The following is a 24,960-nucleotide window of genomic DNA, read 5'->3' on the forward strand; positions in this document are numbered from 1 at the left end:
GATACCTTCATTTCACCAGATGATGCTGTGCCCTCTATGCCCAGCTTATCTAGTCATTAAAAAGCAATATTCCGCTTGTGTAAAGACATTTATTTATAGAGTAAAAGGCTTAGAAAAGATCTAATGGAATTGTCTTTAAATCAAGCTTATGGAACAAAGATGTGGGCAACATTTATGGCATAAATCCAAACCTCAGCTTCCCCTTTTTTTCTTTATATTATGTCCACATGCATCTTTGACTCGTTGGTTGTGAGTTAAGGTATTATTCTTGTTGGAAAAGAAAATGAGGGACATGGCAAAGAAGTACCAGGATCCTCTCTAGGTCAGAGTTCCGGGAGAGATTCAAACTCTAGAAAAAGTCAGGATAGCAGCTCCAGGTTAGAAAACAGGTTTTCCATCATCCACTGGGTTGGCTGGTTCTCCTTCCAGACTACTTGAGCCTTTTCTTTTGTCTAACCAGATATTCAGTACCTAAAGGGTTAAGGAACACATAGCAAGCTATTATGAACCTTAAACACTAAAGTATTGCAAGTTTATTTTTTTGGCAAATAGACTCAACTATACTTTTTTCTTTAAAGTATGATGCTACCCAGAAAAGAAACCCACAAATGTCTTCTAGCTACTATATCTTATCCCCTAAAGATGGGAAAGTGTGAACATACATTAATAACAACAGATGAAGCAACCAAAAAATACACAGTGACTCCAGCCTCTTTGGAGTTTAGCCCTTGACTTGAGGCTCTGGAAGCGGGAATTCCCATTACTTGTCTATCCTCAGCTCTCTTGAGAGCTCTTCACTGCTGCCTGCATTCCTAGACTACTTCACTATCAGAGATGGACTTACTGAGGCTCAGGGTTTTCCAAACCAGCAGGCACATTATCAATCCTTCAGGGCCTTAATCACCTTTAAAAATAAACTCTGAGAACACAGTCACCTCGAAATCACCTTTATTCTCATAGGCGTTCTGAAATCAAGATTCCAGAGGCTACAGGTATCTGCATACAGTACCTGAATCTGCTCCAGGACTTCTCGCCGCATCTCCACAGCCATATGGTATACATGATGATCAGAGTCATTGTACATTACAGCATTTTGGAACATCAGCATCAGGTCTCGCAGGAATTGGGCCATGGTGCGAATCCGACCCTTAGAGAGATTTCTCTTCAGGCTAGTTAAGTCCATGGGTCTGCAGGTGGCCAAGAAAAAACAAAGAAAATCAAACCTTCGTGTGGAAAATATGATAACCTAACACGTTCTCTTGAAGAACTAACCAGTTCTTAATGAAAACAGTAGCAAAGATAACAACCCTCATCAGATAATAAAATAGCAACAGCAGTTAATATTTGCCTGTTTACAATGGGCCAAACACTGTATTTCTATACTAACTCACTTAATCCTCTCAATAAACCTGTAAAGTAGGTATCATTAATATCTCTTTTTTTTTTTTTTGAGTCGGAGTTTCACTCTTGTTGCCCAGGCCGGAGTGCAATGGAGCAATCTCAGCTCACTGCAACCTCCACCTCCCAGGTTCAAGCAATTCCCCTGTCTCAGCCTCCAGAATAGCTGGGATTACAGGCGCGCGCCACCATGCCCAGCTAATTTTTGTATTTTTAGTAGAGATAGGGTTTCACCATGTTGGTCAGGCTAGTCTCCAACTCCTGACCTCAGGTGATCCACCTTCCTTGGCCTCCCAAAGTACTGGGATTACAAGTGTGAGCCACCGCCCCCGGCCTTATTATCTCCATTTCACAGATGAAGAAATTGAAATCTAAAGAGGTTAAGTATTCACTGAAAGGCACACAGCCTGAATTCCAATTCAGAGGCAGCCTGACTCCAGAGCCCACAGGTCAAGCCACTATATTCTACTATCAGAGGAGGAGTGCTGGCCCCAGGTATCAAAGTTGTAAAGAGCACCAATCATCAGTTTATCACACAGTAGTTATTTGCTGTTTACAATGTATAGTCATATATTATTTCATCTACTTCTCTTACTGCACAAATAAAAAGCTAAGAATAATTTTTTCTCCTTTCATGGAGATGAAAAAAGGATCAAGTGAATATTAAGACAATATTAATGAGACACAGAAAGTAGATATATAAGAGAAGGCATAGCAGTGTAGAAAGAAGACTGAACTGCAGGTAAGAATCTGGGGCTTAGTTCTAGCTCTGCTATTAACTGTTGGTTGATCACGAGCAAGTCATGACCAAGCACCTCTGAGCTTTAGTCTCCTCATTCCTAAAGAAGTTTGTCTCTGCTGTTTGAATGATGGTATCATTCTGTCTCTGCTGTTTGAATGATGGTATCCCCTCTAAAATTCATGTTGAAACTTAATCCCAAGTGCAACAGTATTAAGAGGTGGGGCCTTTGGGAGGTAATTAAGTCATGAGTGCTCTGCCTTCATGAATGGGATTAGCATCCTTATAAAAGGGCTCCATATCGAAGACAGTGCCCTCTTATCCTTCTGTCCCTTCTGCCATGTGAGGATACAGCATTCGTCCCCTCTGCAGAATACAACAACAAGGCATCATCTTAGAAGCAGAAGCAGAGAGTAACCCACCTCACACACTAAAACTACCAATGCCTTGATCTTGCACTTCCCAGCCTCCAGAACCAAAACAAAGAAACATAGATTTCTATTATTTATAAATTATCCAGCCTGTGGTATTGTGCTATAGCAGCACAGACTAGTGACTCTCCAAAGGTCCTATCATGATCTTTTACATTCTATTACCATACAGGTTTATGACAGCATTTTAGATGACCTATGCTATAAAAACCCAAAATAGGCCGAGCACAGTGGTTCAAGCCTGTAATCCCAGCACTTTGGGAGGCCGAGGCAGGCGGATCACGAGGTCAAGAGATTGAGACCATCCTGGCCAACATAGTGAAACCCTGTCTCTACTAAAAATACAAAAATTAGCTGGGCGTGGTGACGTGTGCCTGTGGTTCCAGCTACTCAGGAGGCTGAGGCAGGAGAATCACTTGAACCCGGGAGGCGGAGGTTGCAGTGAGCCGAGATCTCATCACTGCACTCCAGCCTGGCGACAGAGCAAGACTGTCTCAAAAAAAAAAAAAAATCCAAAATAGGCTAGGATTACCTGCCTGTAATCCCAGCATTTTGGAAGGCTGAGGTGGGAGGATTGCTTGAGACTAGGAGCTTAAGACCAACCTGGGCAATCTAGTGAGACCCCATATCTACAAAAAATTTAAAAATTCCTCCTCAGTGATATTCTGAAGAAAAATAAAGTTATTAATAACATTTCAAACAAAGAAAATATTTTATTATAATAAAAATATCAGGCCAGGCACAGTGGCTCACACCTGTAATCCCAGCACTTTGGGAGGCTGAGGTGGGTGAATTGCATGAGCCCAGGAGTCTGAGACAAGCCTGGGCACCATGGTGAAACTCTATCTCTACAAAAAATACAAAAATTAGCCAGGCATGGTGGCACACACCTCTAGACCCAGTTATTAGGGAGGCTGAGGTGGAAGGATTGCTTGAACCTGGGCAGTTGAGGCTCAGTTATCCAAGAAATGTGCCACTGCACTCCAGCCTGAGCAACAGAGTGAGACCTGTCTCAAAAAATAATAGTAAGTAAAAATTTAAAAAATAATAAATTTAAAAATTAGCTAAGTGCAGTGGCACATGCCTGTAGTCCCAGCTACTCAGGAGGCTGAAGTGGGAAGATTGCTTGAGCCCAGGAGGTCAAGGCTGCAGTAAGCCATGATTGCACCACTGCACTCCAGCAACAGAGTGAGACCCTGTCTCAAAAAAATTTTTTTAAATAAAAAATAAAAATAAAATCCCAAAATAATGAGAGGTGAAGCTGGCTGGGCTTCCGGGTTGGGTGGGACTTGGTGAACTTTTCTGTCTAGCTAAAGGATTGTAAACACACCAATCAGTGCTCTGTATCTAGCTAAAGGTTTGTAAATACACCAATCAGCACTCTGTAAAAACGCACCAATCAGCGCTCTGTGTCTAGCTAAACATTTGTAAATGCACCAATCAGCGCTCTGTGTCTAGCTAAAGCTTTGTAAATGCACCAATCAGCACTCTATAAAAATGGACCAATCAGCACTCTGTAAAATGGACCAATCAGTACTATGTAAAATGGACAAATCAGCAGGATGTGGACGAGGCCAAATAAGGGAATAAAAGCTGGCCCCCCAAGGCAGCAGTGGCAACGTGCTGGAGTCCCCTTCCACACTGTGGAGGCTTTTTTCTTTCACTCTTCGCAATAAATCTTGCTGCTGCTCACTCTTTGGGTCCGCACTACCTTTGTGAACTGTAACACTCACCATGAAGGTCAGCCGCTTCGCTCCTGAAGCCAGCGAGACCACGAACCCAACGGGAGGAACAAACAACTCCAGATGTACCACCTTTAAGAGCTGTAACACTCACCGCGAAGGTGTGCAGCTTCACTCCTGAAGCCAGCGAGACCACCAACCCACCGGGAGGAAGAAACTCCGGACACATCTGAACATCTGAAGGAACAAACTCTGGACACACCATCTTTAAGGACTGTAACACCACGAGAGTCTGCAGCTTCATTCTTGAAGTCAGTGAGACCAAGAACCCACCGGAAGGAACCAATTCCGGACACAATACTACAATCAACCAATGTTCATAACTTCCATTTGGATCGACATCTGTGCCTTACTATACCTATAACTAACTAACTGAATAAATACAGGGTTCCTTTTAAAGTTTTGCTCCAAAAGAATAGTGTCAAAAACAACCAAAGGCTAATTTAAGATTATAATTAATGATCAGGCTGGACATCAAGGCTCACACCTATAATCTCAGCCTTTGGAAGGCCTAGGCAGGTGGATTGCTTGAGCTCAGGAGTTCAAGACCAGCCTGGGCAACATGGCAAAGCTCCGTTTCTACAAAAAATACAAATATTAGCCGGATGTGATGGCTCATGCTTGTAGTCTTAGCTACTCGGGAGGCTGAGGCTGGAGAATAGCTGAGCCTGGGAAGAGGATGTTGCAGTGAGCCAAGACTGTACCACTGCACTCCAGCCTGGGCAACAGAGTGAGACCCTGTCAAAAAAAAAAAAATATATATATATATAGAATGGATCATATTACTTAAAAGTCAGTAGTACAAAATAAAAAGCCTATATCATCCTTTTGTTCCCTGCATTCCTTCTTAAATGAAGATATGATACTGAGCTCATCATAACTTTATAAACTTATTTGGCTATGAAACATATCTTGAGTTTGTAAGTTATAAAAATAATCTAACAGATGGGAAATAAAAAATGAAAAGGCAGATATAAAAGCAACCAACCTTTCTTGACCTCTTTTTCACTGACCTTTTCACCACATCCTTGTACCCTGGGGCCTGCCTTTCTGACACAGGCTTCAGAAATGGACTGCTGAACCTGTTAAGGGACAAACCCAGAGAGGATAAAGAAACACTGGCAAGGCACTCTGAAGGAGAAGAGTAGCTCAGTTCTTAGTAGACTTCCTTTAGGGGAATGCAGACTGTCAGCACCATTAGGAAAAAATCTATTTGTTCCCCCTTGCCAGAGAGTTAAAAAAAACACAAAACTATAAAATATTTCACTATTATTACAATATACTGATTTAGGGCTCAGAAATTTGTTCAAAGTTCCCAAGGCCCTGTATCTGTGAAAAAAGAGAATCCACCAGATTGAAAAGAAGAATATACATTTTAAATATAAATTTTATCATGTAATAGGAACCAATTTCTAGAGGCAACTCAAATGGCACAGCAACTATCTCTTGTACAGACTTGTGAAAGCAGCTGTGGGTACTTTGGGATAAATCGGGCTTAGATACAGAATCTACCTTTCAACTATGGCTCATTTGAGGGATGAACATATCTCCTTTTATGCTTAAACCCCAATATGTATTACTGCTTCAGCTCTGAACATAATCCTATTACCACTTTGGAGACCTACCTGTGACTGGCAATCATCTTCCAGACTGGCAGGAGAGTCTTCTTAAATAGCAAATGATCCTGAACAGGGTCATCCTGGCTTAGATCAGTCCTATGAGGATAAAACATGAAGAAAAGAGACAGTAACTTCACAAATAATATTCTATCTCCCCCAGGTGGGTAATAAGGTTTTCTTAAGACATGCTCCTAATTAATATCTGAAGCTTTTTATCTCCCCTTAAGTTATCTGGCCAAGCAGACTTAGCTATTAATATCTATTGTTTTCTCTTTTAATTTTTTAATTTTATTTTTCTGAGACAGAGTCTTGCTCTGTTGCCCAGGTTGGAGTGCAGTGGTGTGATCTCAGCTCACTGCAACCTCTGCCTCCCGGGTTCCAGCGATTCTCCTGCCTCAGCCTCCCAAGTAGCTGGGACTAAAGGTGCATCCCACCACACCCAGCTAATTTTTGTATTTTCCATAGAGACGGGGTTTTGCCATGTTGGCCAGGCTGGTCTCAAACTCCTGGCCTTAAGTGATCCACCCGCCTCAGCCTCCCAAAGTGCTGGGATTACAGGCATGAACCACCATGCCCAGCCAATTTTTTTTTTTTTTTGAGACAGGGTCTTGCTTGTTGCCCAGGCTGGAGTGCAGTAGTGTGATCATGGCTTACTGCAGCCTCAACCTGCTGAGCTCAAGCGCTCCTCCTGCCTCAGCCTCCCAAGTAGCTGGGACTCCAGGCACATGCCACCACGCCCTGCAGCTAATTTCTGTATTTGTTGTAGAGACAAGGTCCCACTACGTTGCCCAGGCTGGATATCTACTGCTTTCTAATAAATATTTCATATTTAATCTAAATTGTAAGGTAAGAATGTGGAATTTACCATCCAAGACTATGAACTGTCATGAGATAAGATGTCTCAGACTGGGCCCGGTGCGGTGGCTCACGCCTGTAATCCCAGCACTTTGGGAGGCCGAGGCAGGCGGATCACAAGGTCAGGAGATTGAGACCATCCTGGCTAACACGATGAAACCCCGTTTCTACTAAAAATACATAAAAAATTAGCCGGGCGTGGTGGCAGGTGCCTGTAGTCCCAGCTACTTGGGAGGCTGAGGCAGGAGAATGGCGTGAACCTAGGAGGCAGAGCTTGCAGTGAGCCGAGATCACGCCACTGCACTCCAGCCTGGGCAACCGAGCGAGACTCCGTCTCAAAAAAAAAAAAAAAAAAAAGTCTCAGATTGCAGATTTCCTGCTGTTTGTACAGTCACAATATGTCATCTCTGCACTCTATTGCTCATACTTAAGGAGTTACAGAAAAGCAAATGAAGGCATTCCTCACCAATCTACATTTTAAACTGTATCCTATTTGTGTACCAAAAATTGAAATCTAGGCTGGGCACAGTGGCTCAGGCTTATAATCCCAGTACTTTGGGAGGCTGAGGTGGGATTGCTTGAAGCCAGGAGTTCAAGACCCAGCTTGGGCAACAAAGCAAGACCCTGTCTCTATGAGAAAAAAAAGAAATCTGCTCTTCAAAAAAATATGTATATATATTCATATATATATATATATGCATGGTTCAGCTGTATATCTTAAACAAAAAAACACTAGAATAATTATTAGTTTTGCCTTTCCACAGACAACTGGGTGGATCTGGGATATACTGAAGAAAAAAAAAACAGTTCATACTATATTCTCTCAACAGATGGATCTGACACAGGCTGGAAAAAGAACAATTTATTTATTACCATAACAAAAATAACTTTGCTGGACGTAGTGGCTCATGCCTATAATCTCAGCACTTTGAAAGGCTGAGGCAGGAGAATCACTTGAGGCCAGGAGTCACAGATAAAAACAACTTTGTTTTTCTGCTTTAAAAAGTAATTCACTTCATGCCAGATGCAGTAGTTCATGTCTATAATCCCAGGACTTCGGGAGGCCAAGGCAGGGGATCGCTTGAGTCCAGGAGTTTGAGACCAGTCTGGTCAATGTGATGAAACCCCGTCTCTAACAAAAATACAAAAAAATCAGCTGGGTGTGGTGGTGCACATCTGTGTTCCCAGCTATTCATGAGGCTGAGGTGAGAGGATCAGCTGAGCCCAGGAGGTGGAGGCTGAAGTGAGCCAAGATCATGCCATTGCACTCTAACTTGGGCAACAGAGTGAGATCCTATCTCAAAAAAAAAATTAATATTTTTTTGGTTTCCTGTTAAAAAAAAACAGCCCCCATTAAGATTTGAAAATGTGTTCTTTAGTCCTATAATTATCTATACAAAGATGAGACAATTACATAAACCAGGGGTGTCCAATCTTTTGGCTTCCCTGGGCCACATTGGAGGAAGAAGAATTGTCTTGGACCACACATAAAATACACTAACAATAGCTGATGAGCTGGAAAAAAAAAAAGAAAAAAAAAGGGTCAGTGCATAAATCTCATAATGTTTTAAGAATTTGTGTTTGGCCACATTCAAAGCTGTCCTGGGCTGCAGGCTAGGGATTAGACAAGCTTGACGTAAACAATCCCCTAAGAGATGTGAAAAAGAAACAAAGATCACAAACTTCAAAATAATTTTTTTCTTTTCTTTTTTTTCTTGTTTTGTTTTCTGAGACAGGGTCTTGCTCTGTCACCCAGGCTGTGTAGTGACATGATCATAGCTCACTGTAACCTTCACCTCCCAAGTTCAAGCAGTCCTCCTGCCTTGGCCTCCTGTGTAGCTAGGACTACAGGTGCATGCCCCCACACCCAATAAATTTTGCTTATTTTTTGTAAAGATGAGGTTTCACTATATTGCCCAGGCTAGTCTCAAAATCCTGAGCTCAAGCAATCCTCCTGCCTCTGCCTCCCAAAGTGCTGAGATTACAGGTGTGAGCCACTGCACCTGGCCTAATTTTTTCTTAAAAAAAATTTTTTTTTATCCTCTCCCTTGTCTCCATCAAAATAATTTTCCATTTCAAGTTCATAAAAGCTATTTTAATATTTTTAAAAGAGGTATAGTTTGGGCCAGGCACAGTGGCTCATGCCTGTAATCCCAACACTTTAGGAGGCTGAGGTAGGAGGATCACTTGAAACCAGGAGTTCAAGACAAGCCTGGGCAATATAGCAAGGCCAGCCCTGTCTACAAAAAATAAAAAATCAGCTGGGTGTGGTGGCCCATGGCTGTATTCCCAGCTACTTGGAAGCCTGAGGTGGGAGGATCCCTTGAGTTCAGGAAGTCAAGCTGCAGTGAGTCATGATCGTGCCCATTGCACTCCAGCCCGGGTGATGGAGCTAGACCCTGTCTCTATTAAAGAAAAAAAAAGCACCATAGTTTGTATATTAGGCATAGTTTGTATAATATTAGCTCCATCACCCAGGCTGGAGTGATACAGACTTGGCTAGAGTACAGTGGCACAATCATGGCTCACTGCAGCTTGACCTCCTGGGCTCAGGCGATCCTCCCACCTCAGCTTCCAGAGTACCCGAGACTATAGACAAGTGACACCATACCTGGCTAATTTTTTTTTAATTTTTATTTTGTAGAGGCACGGTCTCCCTATGTTGCCCAGGCTGGTCTCAAAGTCCTGGGATCAAGGGATCCTCCCGCCTTGGCCTCCCAAAGTGCTGGAATTACAGGTGTGAGCCACCACACCTAGCCTTGAAAGACAGTCCTAATATTGATTAAACAGATTTGTTTTATAACAGGAGAGCATATAGACTTCTATTTATATGATGTTAAAATTATACTTAATTAATTATATTTTTTGTGTTTTCCAACTCTAATTTTCTTTAACTTATAAAAGTAATCCATTTTATGATTCAAATAGGCATAAACAGAAGTATGAATCTTAACAAACTTGGATGAAAGTCTATGCTTACAGCTTTGAGGAGGTAGCATGGCTGAAAAGTGTATCCACCAAGGGAGTCTCCTTAACGTTAAAGGCATCATCACACTCGCCTGAAGGGGGCTGGTCTTCCATCTCTGACACATATACTTCACCCTGGTCCTCCCCTTTGGATTCTTGCTGAGCCTCCCCCTAGGAATGCCAGGAAACAGGAAACTTTAGAAGGAGATTTACTTTCTGCATAGTAATTTTACTTGCATAGAGTAAATGAAGGCTGCCCTAAAGGTGAGAAGAGGTCAATTACATAAAGCTACAAAAGAAATTAAAGAAAGCTGACTTAACTAGATTTAAGTTAATGAGTTCTTGGTAACAATCTTGCTGGAGGACTTTGACTCTGTGCCACTCACCTCCAGCAAAATGGAAAAGCATTATTTGCCCAATTCTCATCGGATTCTTTAAAAACCATCATGATCACCTGTGGCCCTGGAGTTAACTACTCTAGCTGGCCAGATAATTTTTTTTTTTTTTTGAGACAGGGTCTCACTCTGTTGCCCAGGCTGGAGTGCAGTAGCATCATCATGGCTCACTGCAGCCTTGCACTCCTGGGCTCCCCCGAGACTCCTAAGTAGCTGGAACTACAGGAACATGCCACCATACCTGGCTAATTTGTTTTTTGTTTTTTGTAGAGATGGTGTCTCCCTGTATTGCCCAGACTGGTCTTGAACTCCTGAGCTCAAGAGATCCTACTGCCTCTGCCTCCCAAAGCACTGGGATTACAGGCATGAGCCATTGCACCCCACCTGCCAGATAATATTAATAATGATGACGGTATTCCAAAATTTACCGATTGCTTACTATAAGCCAGGCACTGTGCTAAGTGCTTTACATGAATTATCTCATTTAAACCTCACAGCAAACCCACAAAATAGGGTGCTATTATTGCATTTCTGCAGAGAAAACTGAAGTTCTAAAATGTTCACTAACATGCTAAAGGTAACACAGCTAAAACTGGTGCTAAATCCAGGATTTGGATCCAGGTAGTTTAACTTTCTGGAGTTAGCCTATGTGCTCTACTACTCTGTAGAACTACTCTGTTCTGCTTCCCTAGGCAGAAGACCAACAAGACAGCTGATTTAAGTTACTTTCTTACCTCTTCACTCTCTGTGAGTAGTCCCTGAACTGTACAAATAACTGAGGGAGCTGAAGCCACCTCTGGCTTTCCATTTTCTCCCAGTGGCTTTTCAGCTACTAAGGGGTCTCCTTTAGCTGAAAGCTCTTCAGTCTCTCTGCAGAGCTCCCTTTCTCCTTCGCTAGCTTTAATTTCCCTTCCTTCTTTTCTGGTACCAGATGGAGGGCAGCAACCTTCACTTGATTCGTTGCTGCTGATGCACAAGGGCTCCATTAAATAAGCTACCTGCAATCAAAGTTTATTATTAGATGCACAGGAACACCAGTGAAAATCATCATCCACATATCAACAATGCCACATGCTAACACTGTCACAGTGACTAAGTCTGAGAGGACAAAATGGTTTAATTAATACAATCATCTAAAATCTGCCAAAATATCTTATATACACAGGCACTGGGCTGGTTGGTGGGGACACTACAGTGAACAAGAAAGATATGGTTCTTGCCTCTTCCAGGAGTTTATGTTCTACTTTTTCATCTCAGCTGTCAACTCTGATCAATTGGGAGTGGCTGTCTAGAATAAAGTGTTTTGTTTTTTTTTTTTTTTTTTTTTTTTTGAGACGGAGTCTCGCTCTGTCACCCAGGCTGGAGTGCAATGGTGTGATCTCAGCTCACTGCAACCTCCGCCTCCCGGGTTCAAGTGATTCTCCTGCCTCAGCCTCCCGAGCAGCTGGGATTACAGGCGCCCGCCACCACACCCGGCTAATTTTTTGTATTTTTAGTAGAGATGGGGTTTCACCATGTTGGCCAGGCTGGTCTTGAACTCCTGACCTCAAGTGATCCGCCCGCCTCGGCCTCCTAAAGTGCTAGGATTACAGGCATGAGCCACTGCGCCCGGCCATTTTTGTATTTTTAGTAGAGATGGGGTTTCACCATGTTGGCCAGGCTGGTCTTGAACTCCTGACCTCAAGTGATCCACTGGCCTCAGCCTCCCAAAGTGCTGGGATTACAGGCGTGAGCCACTGCACCCGGCCCAAAAAGCATGTATTTGGTGCATATTCTGTATCAGCACCAAGTGCTGAGGACATAGCAACGAACTTAATCCCTGCCACTGTGGAGCTTATATTTTAGTAAACAATATTAAGAGTGGTAGAAGCATGTAAGGATAAGCATTCTCTTAGAAAGTTGAGGCTCTTCCAGCTTTGGAAATAAGAGCTCACTGTTACCTCAGAGAGAAAGTGGAGGAGGTTCTGGTGGCTGGCTTTCTTTGCCGCTTCCTGAGATTCCTCACTGCCTCCATCCCCAACAAGCAGTTCACTAGGTTCTCTCTCTGGGCTGCTTTCCTCTAGTTCGTCAGCCTCTGGATCCTCAGTTTCCCTCCAGTTGCCCACATCAAGATCCAGACTGGAGTCCCATGAGCTGAAGAGGGACCTGCAGTCATTGCTCAACTCAGAGTCATTGGGATGATCTTGTTCAGAATCCAGCCAAACCCACTCGTGTCTCATCTGTAAATACACAGGAAAAAAATGCATTAAATTCATTCAAATAAATATTCCTGAGGCATCTCCATCTCCCGAGTTCAGTAGAAAAATAAGGGGCCAGAAATTTATTTGTATTCAAGTATTCATCATTAGGAAGAATTAAAATCTTGCTGAAGGGAGACATGAGATGAAATTATATTTGTCTTTGGGAATAAAGAAAAAGCCCCATGTCAGTATAACAGAGATATTACACCATACAATACAGTATAATAGAGACATTAATATTACCTAATAATTATTTTTACTTGGAATTCCTCATATTCACACCAAAAGAAGGGAAAGAGCTGGAGCATAGCTAGCTCAATTATTTTCCTCTAGCCCAAATCATCCATAACTAAACCGTAAGGCAAACAAATTGAGGGGGCAGGGGATATTTTCCTCAGTGTATAAACATTTTTAACCTATGAACCATTAAATCTTCAAAACACACTTTAGGATTGCCTTTGGCATCCTTCTGGTCATATCCAACTTGATGTTGAGAAACATCAAGCTTAAAATATATCTTCCCTTGCTCTCATTACACCACTATCTTGGTTTTCTTATATCTTTCTTTGTCCTCTCCCTTTTACAACTTTCAATAAATCCCTACCTTCTATGTTCGTGCTTGGTCCTCTGCTTTCTTATTAATGTATTTTTTAAAAATGTATATATACTTTGAGGTTTCAACTTTGACCTCTATTCAGGTGGCTCCCAAATCTCTCTACCTTTACTTCTTATATGAATTCTGGTGTCATTTCTCCATGCATCCAAAAGTAAATTCCCTTTAGATGCTCTACCACCTGCTGTAACATTTCTAAAATAAAAATCACATTTCCTTTATCTCCAAAATCACTGCTTCTTCCCAATTTCCTTATCCCCATCACCATTTTCTTTTCTTTTCTTTTTTTTTTTTTGGAACAAACTTTCACTCTTGTTGCCCAGGCTGGAGCACAATGGCCCAATCTCGGCTCACTGCAACCTCTGCTTCCTGGGTTCAAGCAATTCTCCTGCCTCAGCCTCCTGAGTAGCCGAGATTACAGGTGCCCACCACCACGCCCAGCTAATTTTTGTATATTTATAGAGACGGGGTTTCACCATGTTGACCAGGCTGGTCTTGAACTTCTGACCTCAGGGGATCCACCCACCTTTGCCTCCCGAAGTGCTGGGATTACAGGCGTGAGCCACCACACCCGACCCCATCGCCATTTTCTTAGTCTACAGAACCCACAATTCTGTTTTGACCCTTCCTTCTCTTATATTCAGTAAGCAAGTCCTCTTCCCAGTTTTCTCCCACAATAAGTTTTCTCAGTGTCCATCCTTTCCTGAATAAATGCCATAGTCTCCTAGTCAGCTTTTCTATCTTTAATCCTATCTGCTCTCAACAAATATAGTTATTCTACTCAAGGCTTTATAACAGCTATCACCTCAAATATAAATTTCTCAATCTGCCAAAGTCCTTCACAAATTTAGCCTTATTTTGTTCCCTTCACTCACGTGTACACCTCCTTATTCCTTAGTATAATCCCTGTTCTAATTACATTTGTCTCCGTATTGCCACCCACCACCCCCACCAGATGCCTACACCTTCCATTCGGTTTGCTAGTCTCATTTATCACCTTCTCTACCAACTCAAAACGTATGTCCTTTAATGGACCTTTTCCACACACTTCTCCCAACTTTTAGAGCTTGTGTTTGTATCTCATGCCTTTTTGCAGACTCCTTTGGGACTACAATGTAATTTTTTATTTTCCTTTCTTGTTTGCAACATGTCCATGTAACAAGGAATTTCATGTTCTAACTCCTGGACTAATTGAATACCTTTCCATCGCCTCACAAAGACTGTATCTTCTCTTCCTTAGCATCCTAATATAGTTCTATTAAAGGCAAAAAGATCTGTGACTTCTAATCGTATCCTCTTAAACCCTTCTCAAGAAGACTTTGACTATTAGACCAGGCTCCAGTGTGACATATTATCTAAATATTTAGTTATAAAGTGATATTCATCTAATACTCATTTTTTATCATAGCCATCTGTTTATAATAAAAAGTTCATAACTTTTTTTTTTTTTTGAGATGGAGTCTTGCTCTGTCGCCGGGCTGGAGTGCAGTGGCTCGATCTCGGGTCACTGCAACCTCTGCCTCCCAGGCTCAAGCACTTCTCCTGCCTCAGCCTCCCGCGTAACTGGGATTACAGGTGCCCACCATGCCTGGCCAATTTTTTGTATTTTTAGTAGAGATGAGGTTTCACCATGTTGGTCAGGATGGTCTCGAACTACTGACCTCAAGTGATCCACCCGCCTTGGTCTCCCAAAGTGCTGGGATTACAGGCATGAGCCACGGTGCCCGGCACTATTTCATTTCACTACTGAGTTTTAAAAATGTTGGCCAGGCGTGGTGGCTTACGTCTGTAATCCTAGCACTTTGGGAGGCCGAAGCGGGTGGATCACCTGAGGTCAGGAGTTTGAGACCAGCCTGACCAACATGGAGAAACCCACCTCTACTAAAAAAAACACAAAATTAGCCGGGCTTGCTGGTGCATGCCTGTGATCCCAGCTACTCGGGAGGCTAAGGCAGGAGAATCGCTTGAACCTGGGAGGCAGAGGTTGCAGTGAGCCGAGATTGCGCCATTGCACTCCAGCCTGGGCAACGAGAGTGAAACTCCGAATTAAAAAAAAAAAAAGTTTAGTTGGCCAGGAGCAGTCACTCATCACTTAAAAAAAAAAATTTAGTTATTAACAGAAGTTGGAATTGAACTGAGATTTTAAATTTAGGGGTGTTTTTTCTCTGTTGCCCAGGCTGGAGTGCAGTGGCATGATCTCAGCTCACTGCAGCCTCAACCAGCCAGGGTTGTGATCCTCCCACCTTAGCCTCCAATGTAGCTGGGACCACAGGTGCGTGCCACCACACCTGGCTAATTTATTATTTGTAGAGACAAGGTCTTGCTATGTTGCCTAGGCTGGTCTTGATCTCCTGGGCTCAAGTGATCTTCCTGTCTTGGCCTCGCAAAGTGCTGGGATTACAAGTGTGAGCCACCGTGTCTGGCCAAATTCAGTAATTCTTAAAACTGGGCTTAGCCTTCAAACAGCAATGTTAAGAACTATATTTATTTGAGAAAGGGTCTTGCTCTTTCACCCAGGCTGGAGTGCAGTGATGCAAATATAGGTCATTGCCAACTTTGAATTCCGTGGCTCAAGAGATCCTCCAGCCACAGCTTCCCGAGTAGCTGGGACTATAGGTGCACACCACCATGCTGGGCTAATTTTTTTTTTTTTTTTTTTTGAGAAAGGGTCTCACTTTGTTGTCCAGGCTGGTCTCAAACTCCTGGGCTCAAGCAACCCTCCCACCTCAGCCTCCCAAAGTGTTGGGCTATTTTTTTATTTTTTGAGATGGAATCTTGCTCTGTTGCCCAGGCTGGAGTGCAGTGACGTGATCTCAGCTCACTGCAACCTCCGTCTCCCGGGTTCAAGTGCTTCTTCTGCCTCAGCCTCCCAAATAGCTGGGACTACAGACATGTGCCGCCACGCCCAGCTAATTTTTGTATTTTTTGTAGAGACAGAGTTTCACCATATTGGCCAGGCTGGTCTCGAACTCCTGACCTCGTGATCTGCCAGCCTTGGCTTCCCAAAGTGCTGGGATTACAGGCATGAGCCACCACGCCCAGCCACCAAGAACTCTTTATACAGAGTCTTTAACCATAAAAACAGGAAAAAAATGGTAACACACTATCCTAGAAATACCATCTGCAAAGATAGCATTAAGTGAGACAAATGTTCCTGAGGTAAGGGTCAATGCTACCTATGTCCATGCTCTAATCTTCTTTAAGCAATGCCATGAACAGAATTCTAAAAACCTTACTCTTCCCAAACATTCAAGAAAATCTGAATAAGGAAGTCTTTCCTGCGCAATGCAACACCTTAAGGTATATTAACTATAAACTCAATTCTGGTTGCTTACCTTCTCACACTACAGCAAGCAGTTCATAAGACTTTTCCCCTGTAACAATCTCATTCCTGCAAATGAAATAGTTATGCAGAAGAAACAAGTTTCAAATACACACACACACAGAACAAGCCAAAGGCTAGTTTTTTTTTTTTTTTTTTTTTCAGTTTATTGTATACACACACATTTCACTGGTGGTTGTTTTTTTAAAAAGTCTGTACAATTGACAAGACAATACAAACTAGCTACAATCTGCTAGCTACACATTAGGACATTAACATAGCCCATGGTTTCTGCCCTAAAACAGGCAATTGTGCTACTCCAACTCTCTAAGAGAGATTTTCCAGCTCATGTCGTGTGGCCCAGGTACCTCCTCTTCTGTAACTTCCACCTCTGGAACTGGGCCCGCAAGCCCAAGCTCTATCTTGTTTACTTTTATTTTAGGTTCGGCTCAAAGAGGGTAACTCTGAGGCTTCACTTTTTCATCTTCATATCTGCTTCAATGGCACAGCGGCGTCCCCTGGTTCCTCCATCCTAGATGACAGGCAGAGAAAGAAAGGGAGCATGAGTTGGTCAGGAGACAAGAGACGGTGCAACAGAAAAGTTGGGGATTTGGTTTCTTGGAGAGGGGAGAAGAGAATCAGCAGAAAAATCCAGAGGGATGAGGGGCATATTTCTGTCTTCCCACAGAGTGGCTAAAGAACACCTGGTAGTTTATGAGAGGAAATGTAGGATGGAATATCTTGCTCATGCCCACTACAAAGGTCCTTGGAATTCACCTAGGGTCCCACAGAATAACTATTAGTCATCCCACCCAGGCCCAAATCATATGCAAAGGAACAGGAGAGTAAAAGAAAGGTAGGAGAGTCAGAATGGGCAATGGGTAGTGAGGTTCTTGACTAACATACCTGTCCAACTGTTGGTCCCTATAAGAAAGGCCTTTCCTGCAGACTGACCCTGGCACTAGTTCCCTAGCACCTCCTGACAGTGGTTTTCCATGAGATCAGGACAATTAGAAGGCTTCTTTCCATCTGCTGCTCTCTCCCTGCAGCCCAGCTCCTTCCTCTTGTGCAATATTTTGCTGTCTTCAATAGATAAAAGATCCTATTAACCAGCCTTGCAATAGCCAGCCAAATGCTTTGCTTGGGGGATCCAGAGTCACTGTTGTAGGCCAATAAGAAAGAACGGAGATTATAATGTTCTGTCTGTGGTACAGCCTGTAGGCAAGATGAATTACTGAAACCTTTGCTGGGCCAGGCCATTTTTACATTTCTAATATGCAAGGACTCTAAAATTTTTAGAGTCCATGAACATGAGTTGCCCATGAGGCAACAGTGAAAATAAAAAGGTGGTAACCTTGCATGTGTATAACGCTTTTCTTTTTTTCCCAAGCCAGTTTCATATCTATTATCTCATTTTATCCTCACAACATCCCTGTGAGGTAGGCTGGACAAGTACCTCATTATATTAGCTTCATCACACACCAAGGAAAACAATGCCCCAAGAGATTATCCAATGACCTTAAGACCATGTAGTTTTCTAGCCTGATGCCCTTCCATTACATCATACCTCACTGTCCCATAATGAACAACACAGAGTCAGAGCCAGTTAATTTATGGAGGAAAGTAATAAAAGTCTTTAGGCTAGCTCTCCTAAGCTTATCTGTAATTCCAGCAGCCACTATTGATGCAGTGGTCACTTTTTTTTTTCTTTTTTTTGTTTGAGACAGAGTTTCGCTCTTGTTGCCCAGGCTAGAGTGCAATGGTGCAATCTCAGCTCACAGCAACCTCCGCCTCCTGGGTTCAAGTTTTTTTTTTTTAGTAGAGACGGGGTTTTTACATGTTGGTCAGGCTGGTCTCGAACTCCCGACCTCAGGTGATCTGCCCACCTCAGCCTCCCAAAGTGCTGGGACTACAGGTGTGAGCCACCACACCCAGCCGCAGTGGTCATTATTACTGAGATTGTTTTTTTTTTTCTTTTGAGACAAGGTCTCGCTCTGTCACCCAGGCTGGAGTGCAATGGTATGAACAGTGCAGCCTTGACCTCCTGGGCCCAAGTGATGCTCCTACCTTAGCCTTCTGAGTAGCTCGTAGTTAGGGACCACAGGTGTGCACCACTCTGCTGCACAGCTAGTAGGGTTTTTTGTTGTTGTTGCCGTTTTTAAATTTTGTAGAGACAGGGTCTCCCTACGTTGCCCAGGCTAGTCTCAAACTCCTGGGCTCAAGCAATCCTTCCACCTCAGCCTCCCAAAGTGTTGGAATTATAGACGTAAACCACCACGCCCAGCCTATACTGAGTTCTTTAGCTTAAATTTTACTGTTTGTTACATTAGTCTTGCAACTTAATTTTAGGAGACAAGAGAAAAACTATTTGCTGAGTACTGCCATTATGAGAAACACTGTTAAAAAGCCAGCTAGCAGCTCCTGCTCTGACCAACTTTAAATTTGTTAAGAAAAGAATTGGTAAAAGGTCAAGTCAGGAAATGACGAGCAGGTACACCCTAGATCCTTCACCCCTAGAATACATTTCAGCCCAGTGATCTCAAAAACAGTCCCTACCCAGCCCACACACACACACATGCAGAAAGACAGGAATGCAGAAGAAAAGAGTTTCTTATTCAATGACCTGAATAAACAGAAGTTCAAGACACTGCCACAGTCTGCATGTTGGATTTCCCTCTGCCACCCACCCCCATTAAGAGCTGAGAATCTTTGTGGCAACACCACCCCTTGCAGCCATTCAATACTTACAAAGAGAGAGAGAAGGAAGGCAGGAGAGCCCATTGGGACACTGTCCTGTTAGAGGACAAACAAACACTGATCAGGTTCCACAGAAACTCTCAGCCACAAGCACCCCAAACCTCAGGACAGAGACACAAGCACCACACACACAAGGACAAAATTTTAAAACTCAAGAACAAGAGGAAAGAGATCCAAAAGCAATCTGTCCATTATGCCTCTAGCACAGAAACTGATGGTCCCCAACTGCTGCAGGCTAAGCCATTTCCCCCGCCTTGAGAGCACTCTCCCAGAGGAATTAATAATTCCCCTACTCACGATTTCTCCCATGTGACTGGGCCTTTCGGTTACAATAGGCTTATTCAACGTTTAGATGGGTGCAAACCACCATCATTCTAAGATCTATGTGTCTGTATATCATTGGAATCTAGAAGCCCAATACCAAGTAGTAACATAAGGGTCCTTGGATGCTTCAGACTTCTACTACTGGAACACTGGCACCCAGGTTCCTTCCTGATCGCCTCACCTTCTCTGAAGCATCCTGTTTGCGGGTAGAATCTCTCCCTCGAAGACTTTTAGCACTGATCCCAGACTCGGATGTTTGCATAATCAACTGCGTGGCCAAGAATTGCTGTAGGGAGAAGAAATAGGGTAGGCCATGGAGACCTGATTTAGTAGGGACAAATTAAGTACACTTTAAGCACTGTAAATAGAACTTTGTATAGTACTCTTCTGGCTCAAATATATTTTGACTGATTGGAAGTTTAGCATATTAAGTTTTAATTCTAGTTGCAACAGGGATGCTAAAGAATCAAGCAGCCCTAACTTTTTTTTGCTACAACATAGGATCAAAATCTCTATCCTCCAGGAATGAGAAAAAGAATAAAACTAGAATGAACCAAAGATCATTCAGCAATTTAAGTAATTTGACAAATCGTGCAAAGATTTGCAACATTCTTCCAAGTTCAACACCCCAAAAAGTACCTGATAACACAATCATAGGATAAAAGCAGGGAAAAGGAAAGGAGAAACTCTTATTTGCTGATCACCTACTATGTACCAGGTACTTAATGTAATTAAAAAATATACATTCACCATTTTAAAAAAATTTTATTTAAAAACTTTATGAAACTGCAAATAATTGCCCAAGAAAGGCAGAATATTGTATCACAACTCTTTCACCACACCAAAGAAAATAAAAATAAGAACAAAATATTATGTTTTCAATTGTGTCCCTGATAGCTATCCAAGTAAAAGCCACAGCAACCCTTCTTGGCATCAATATGAATCCTCCCCTTGAAGTATTTTAATTTCATCCTTGCTGAAACACAAAGGATCCTCAAAGTACCTGGATCTGTTCCAAGACATCTCGCTGCATCTCCACTGCCATGTGATAGACATCATGGTCTGAGCTATTGTACATTACAGCATTCTGAAACATCAGCATAATGTCACGCTGAAATTCAGCTGTGCTTCGGATCAGTCCATTTTCTATGTTTTTCTTAATAGTTGACAAATCCATAGGCCTAAAAAAAAAGAACAGGGGTAAGTAGCAGTGGGGATGGAAAGAGGACTCACCTAGATCTATGAATACATTATCATACAGACTTTCTCATATATACCTTAACTCCCAGCTGCCAGGACTTAAATGCTAACCCCTTATCCCAAAACATGCACTTAACCCAAGAAACAATCTATATAATAAGCATTGAGAAAGGTAATAAAGGGAGTTTATTTAGTTTTTTTTTTGGAGACAGGGCCTGGATCTGTCACTCAGGCTGTAGTGCAGTGGCACAATCATGGTTCACTGCAGCCTCGAACTTCCAGGCTCAAGCAATCCTTCCCACCTCAGCCTCCCAGGTAGTTGGGACTACAAATGCGCGACACCACACCTGGCTAAGTCTTGTATTTTCTGTAGAGAGGGGGTTTCGCCATGTTGCCCAGGCTAGTCTTGAGTTCCTGGGTTCAAGTGATTCACCCACCTCAACACCCCCAAAGATTACAGGCGTGAGCCACCGCTCCTGGTAGAGATTTATTCTTTTAGACTATCAGTGGTGATCCAGCCACTGGAATTATCAGTTTAGCACTCAGTGCCCCTTATAGCAAAACCATAAACTTACTTGCTTTAAACTTTCTATCGAAAGCAAAATTTCACTAAGACTGGACAATTTATAATTCAGGCAAGTTACCATGCTGGGTGGACCATGGCTCACCTCTGCACAATGCTGTGGTAGCCAGGTGCTATGTCATCTGTAACAGGCTGCAGGAAGACATTGGCATACCTGTCCAAAAGGAATAAGGTGCAATTACTGACATTCTCCAGAAGCACAGGGAGGGAACTTACTCTAAGTAACTAAAGGTAGTAAGAACTAATACCAGCAGTTCCACAGAAGCCTACTCAGACTTTTTTCCAGTCACCAACAATGAAGAGTAGGAGAAAATGAACCTACTGACTGGTAAAGCCCACTCACCTATGATTAGCTGCAGCTCTCCATACAAGCATGATGGCTTTCTTCCAAATTTTCTGTGCCTGAATAGCTTCCTGATCCTCACTACAGACAGAGCTGAAACAGAGATACAGCAATTCCACTAGGCACAAGTTAAAAAATAAAAATTATAATTCTCTTTTCTTTTTGACACAGGGTCTCACTCTGTCCCCCAGGCTGGAGTGCAGTGGCATGATCATGTTCGTTGCACCCTCAACCTTCCAGACTCAATCCTCTCACCTCAGCCTCCCAAGTAGCTGGGACTATAGGTGCATACCACCATGCCCAGCTAATTTTTAAATTTTTTTGTAGAGATAGGGTCTCACTGTGTTGCCCAGGCTGGTCTCGAACTCCTGGGTTCCAGCGATCCTCCTGCCTTAGCCTCCCAAAGTGCTGGGATTACAGGTGTGAGCCACCATGCCCAGCCCTAATTATTTCTTGTCAACTGTTTATTCCAGGTCAAAAAAGGGAAACACTAAAGAAAAGATCAGGCCAGGCATGGTGGCTCATGCCTCTAATTCTACTGCTTTGGGAGGTCAAGGCAAGAAGACTGCTTGAGGTCAGGAGTTCAAGACCAGACTGGACCACATAGATCCTGTCCCTTAAAAAAAATTTTTTTAAATAAAAATTTAAAAATAAAAAGGCCAGGCATGGTGTCTCACGCCTGTAATCTCAGCACTTTGGAAGGCCGAGGCAGGTGGAACGCTTGAGCTCAGGAGTTTGAGACCAGCCTGGGCAACGTGGCAAAACTTGGTCTCTACTAAAAAAATTTTTTTAAATTAGCAGGGTGTGGTGGCGCAGGCTGGTAGTCCCAGCTACTAAGGAGGCTGAGGCGGAAGGATTGCTTGGGCCTGAGAAGCGGAGGTTGCAGTGAGCTGAGATTGCACCACTGCCCTCCAGCATGGGTGAGTGAGAACAAGAAAAAAGAGAAGGAAAGGAAAGGGAAAAGAAAAGAAAAGAGAAAAGACAGGAAGAAGGACGGAAGGAAGGAAGGAAGGAAAAGATCCTCTCCTTCTCACCTTCACTGCCTTGGCCTCAAAGAAAGAATCTCAGATACTCACAACTGTGAAGAAGCAGGGCTGCTGGGGATGGAGTCTGCCAGTGTGTGTGACTGCAGTGTAGCATTGTGTATGCTGAAGCCATCATCACTCTCGCTCACAGGAGGTTCATTATCCATTTCTGACAAATAGCCTTCTCCTTGATCCTCTTCCTTAGGCTCCTCTAGGCTGGCCGCTTCACTGACACCATCTTCCTCCTCATCCTCACCTGGGGCATCCTTAGATACAGTATGCTCCAGTTAACAAATGCAAGCAAAGCTATCCAGCAAAGCATCATTAAACATGATCTGTCTTTTGGGTTAGAATTAGTTCTAGAAATGACCTCACGCTGTTTCCTGACTCAGCTGTCTATCACTTATACTACCATCTACTTACAGACACTGCCTTAAGTAATTTAGAACCTGGACAAAGAATAATACCCAGGATCTTTTAAAAACAAAGAAAAAAAAAAGCTACTTACTTAAGACTAAGCTAAGAGGCGTTCCTTCTTTCCCCTTGCTCGAGAGTAACTCTGACCCTGGGTACAAAGTTATCAAAAATAATTTTTATTTTGTGTCTCATTTGATGGAGCAAGCTCACATCACATTCTTTAAGCCTCTGTTACTACTGCTTTAATAATTCTAAAAAGAAAACTCTGGATGATTCTCTTTGGATAATCTAATTAATAAACTTGATTCCTGTATGTTCTCCTTGGCTCTGGTATCCTTATTCACTACAAATCACTCTAAGTGTATCAAGGCTTCTTAAGGACTGTGTGATATTCACAAGCTGTTTCATATGGGAGGCACCTGTTGCTATAGTACTCCCATTATGCCTGTCTACTGCAGCTTTTCCCCATGCAACTCCATACCAGTCTCTTATCAGAGAATAAAGATGCGACTTTACTGAAATTCATTGAAAAGTAGTGCTATAGGGAAATCTAATCACATGGCAAGAGGAATAAAGAAAAGTCTGAAATACCTTTATCTGGCTTCCAAAAATAGTCCCTGATTCTTCTTTCAATGAGTCTGCAGAGGAGAGAAAGACTACCTGAAGATTTTTCCACCTTAGCCTTCCCCTTCCTATGGACCATAATCCCCTGCAGCTCTCCTTTACATGCTGACCTGTTCTACCTCCTCTACTTGCCCACAACCCACAATCCCTCAGAAGCCAAAGCAAATGATTTCAAGTCAGTGAAAGAGGACTTTATTTACCTGACATTTCAAACTTGTGCTGAGTCTCTGCCTCTAAAGGATCTTCAATGGGATTTGAGCCATGTGATGGAGACAACATGCTTTCAGGGGATGCCTGAAAACCAGAAAAGAAAAAACACCCTAAGTACTGATAAATCGCTATAGCTCACACAACTTTATTCTTCAATGATAATGAGACCATAGAAGAAATTCTAAGTCCTACTCATGTAATGTGACTCCAATGGTCACCTTAACAGAAATAAGTATATATAACACTAATCACAGCCTATGGGCTTTGGACACATCAAACATGTCAGAACTCAGGAACGCAACTGGAAAACCAAAAAGCCTAAGCTGTCACTTCTTACCTAAGGTATAAACCTCCATCTCCCCAGCCCCGATCTTTATTAAGTACCTCTGTCTTCACATTTGTAAGTGGAGTCTCATCGCCTTTCCCAATGGCAACATCTGCTTCAACAATCTCTCCAGCTGCAGTACTTCCAGGTTCCTCATCTAAGTCCTGACTCCTGAGTTCTGGTGGCTCCATACTTGTGGCTGGAACAACTCCAGCTACTATTTCGGCTCCTGAAATGACTGGCTCTGGTTCTGCAGGTTCCACCTTGATCTCTGCACTGGGCTCCCTGATGTCCACCAGTTCATGTATTCCCTTGTTTTCCGTTTCCTCAAAGTCCAGTCTCTCTTGCTTGACCGTCATTTCTGGTGCAGGGAGAGGTACTGGCTTGTCCCGCTCCTGCTGGATAGGATGCTCCCAGGGGCCAGGCAGGGACTGAGGATCATCATTTTCTTCACAAAATGATAGTGCTGCTTCCACTGCTGCCACATCCAGCACTTCAGGATGATCATCTACCTGTCCCACAAAACACAAGACTATTCAGGTCACAGAAAGAAGCCCAGGTCCTTCAATTTTTGTTAGCACCAAATGTGATGGCTTGAATCTGCAGCTTTTCGCTCCATTTTTTCCATGTAGTGGAGGCAAACAATGAAGAGGCACCTGTCCTGTGCAAACCAGTAACATGGGTAGACCTGAGGAGATGACTAGTATGTTAGCACCAAAGGGCTACAGAGATGGAGATGGGCAGAAGTAGGAGAGTTGTTTAAGTAATTCTTACTGTAAGAAGCAAAGCAGCCAAGTATGGTGGCTCATGCCTGTAATCTCAGCACTTTGG

At 42.9% G+C, this 24,960-nt stretch overlaps 1 protein-coding gene across 10 annotated transcripts in view; it reads right to left on the reverse strand.

Annotated features, from left to right (window-relative positions):
- Positions 1–75: 75 nt before the first annotated feature.
- BRD8 (bromodomain containing 8) overlaps positions 76–24,960 on the reverse strand; it is a 38,116-nt gene continuing 13,231 nt past the window's right edge. For 4 of the 10 annotated variants that reach the window (XM_055389126.2, XM_019027324.3, XM_055389123.2 and 1 more), the window contains 16 exons: positions 24,189–24,641; positions 23,795–23,888; positions 23,562–23,608; positions 22,605–22,819; positions 21,529–21,621; positions 21,271–21,339; positions 20,406–20,583; positions 19,584–19,688; positions 19,070–19,114; positions 12,087–12,365; positions 10,881–11,144; positions 9,765–9,922; positions 5,936–6,025; positions 5,324–5,392; positions 1,010–1,187; positions 76–471 (listed from right to left, as the gene is read on the reverse strand). In XM_055389126.2, the coding sequence (XP_055245101.1) occupies positions 379–471; positions 1,010–1,187; positions 5,324–5,392; positions 5,936–6,025; positions 9,765–9,922; positions 10,881–11,144; positions 12,087–12,365; positions 19,070–19,114; positions 19,584–19,688; positions 20,406–20,583; positions 21,271–21,339; positions 21,529–21,621; positions 22,605–22,819; positions 23,562–23,608; positions 23,795–23,888; positions 24,189–24,641 (2,430 nt within the window). In that variant the 3' untranslated portion in view covers positions 76–378. Of the gene's footprint in view, positions 472–1,009; positions 1,188–5,298; positions 5,393–5,935; positions 6,026–9,764; positions 9,923–10,880; positions 11,145–12,086; positions 12,366–16,459; positions 16,854–19,069; positions 19,115–19,583; positions 19,689–20,405; positions 20,584–21,270; positions 21,340–21,528; positions 21,622–22,604; positions 22,820–23,561; positions 23,609–23,794; positions 23,889–24,188; positions 24,642–24,960 lie in introns of those variants that run through there. The other 6 variants (XM_063706802.1, XM_055389125.2, XM_019027323.3 and 3 more) reach the window with 4 other exon arrangements.

Source organism: Gorilla gorilla, chromosome 4 (genome assembly GCF_029281585.2).
Source record: "Gorilla gorilla gorilla isolate KB3781 chromosome 4, NHGRI_mGorGor1-v2.1_pri, whole genome shotgun sequence".
Taxonomy (NCBI): Eukaryota; Metazoa; Chordata; class Mammalia; order Primates; family Hominidae; genus Gorilla; species Gorilla gorilla.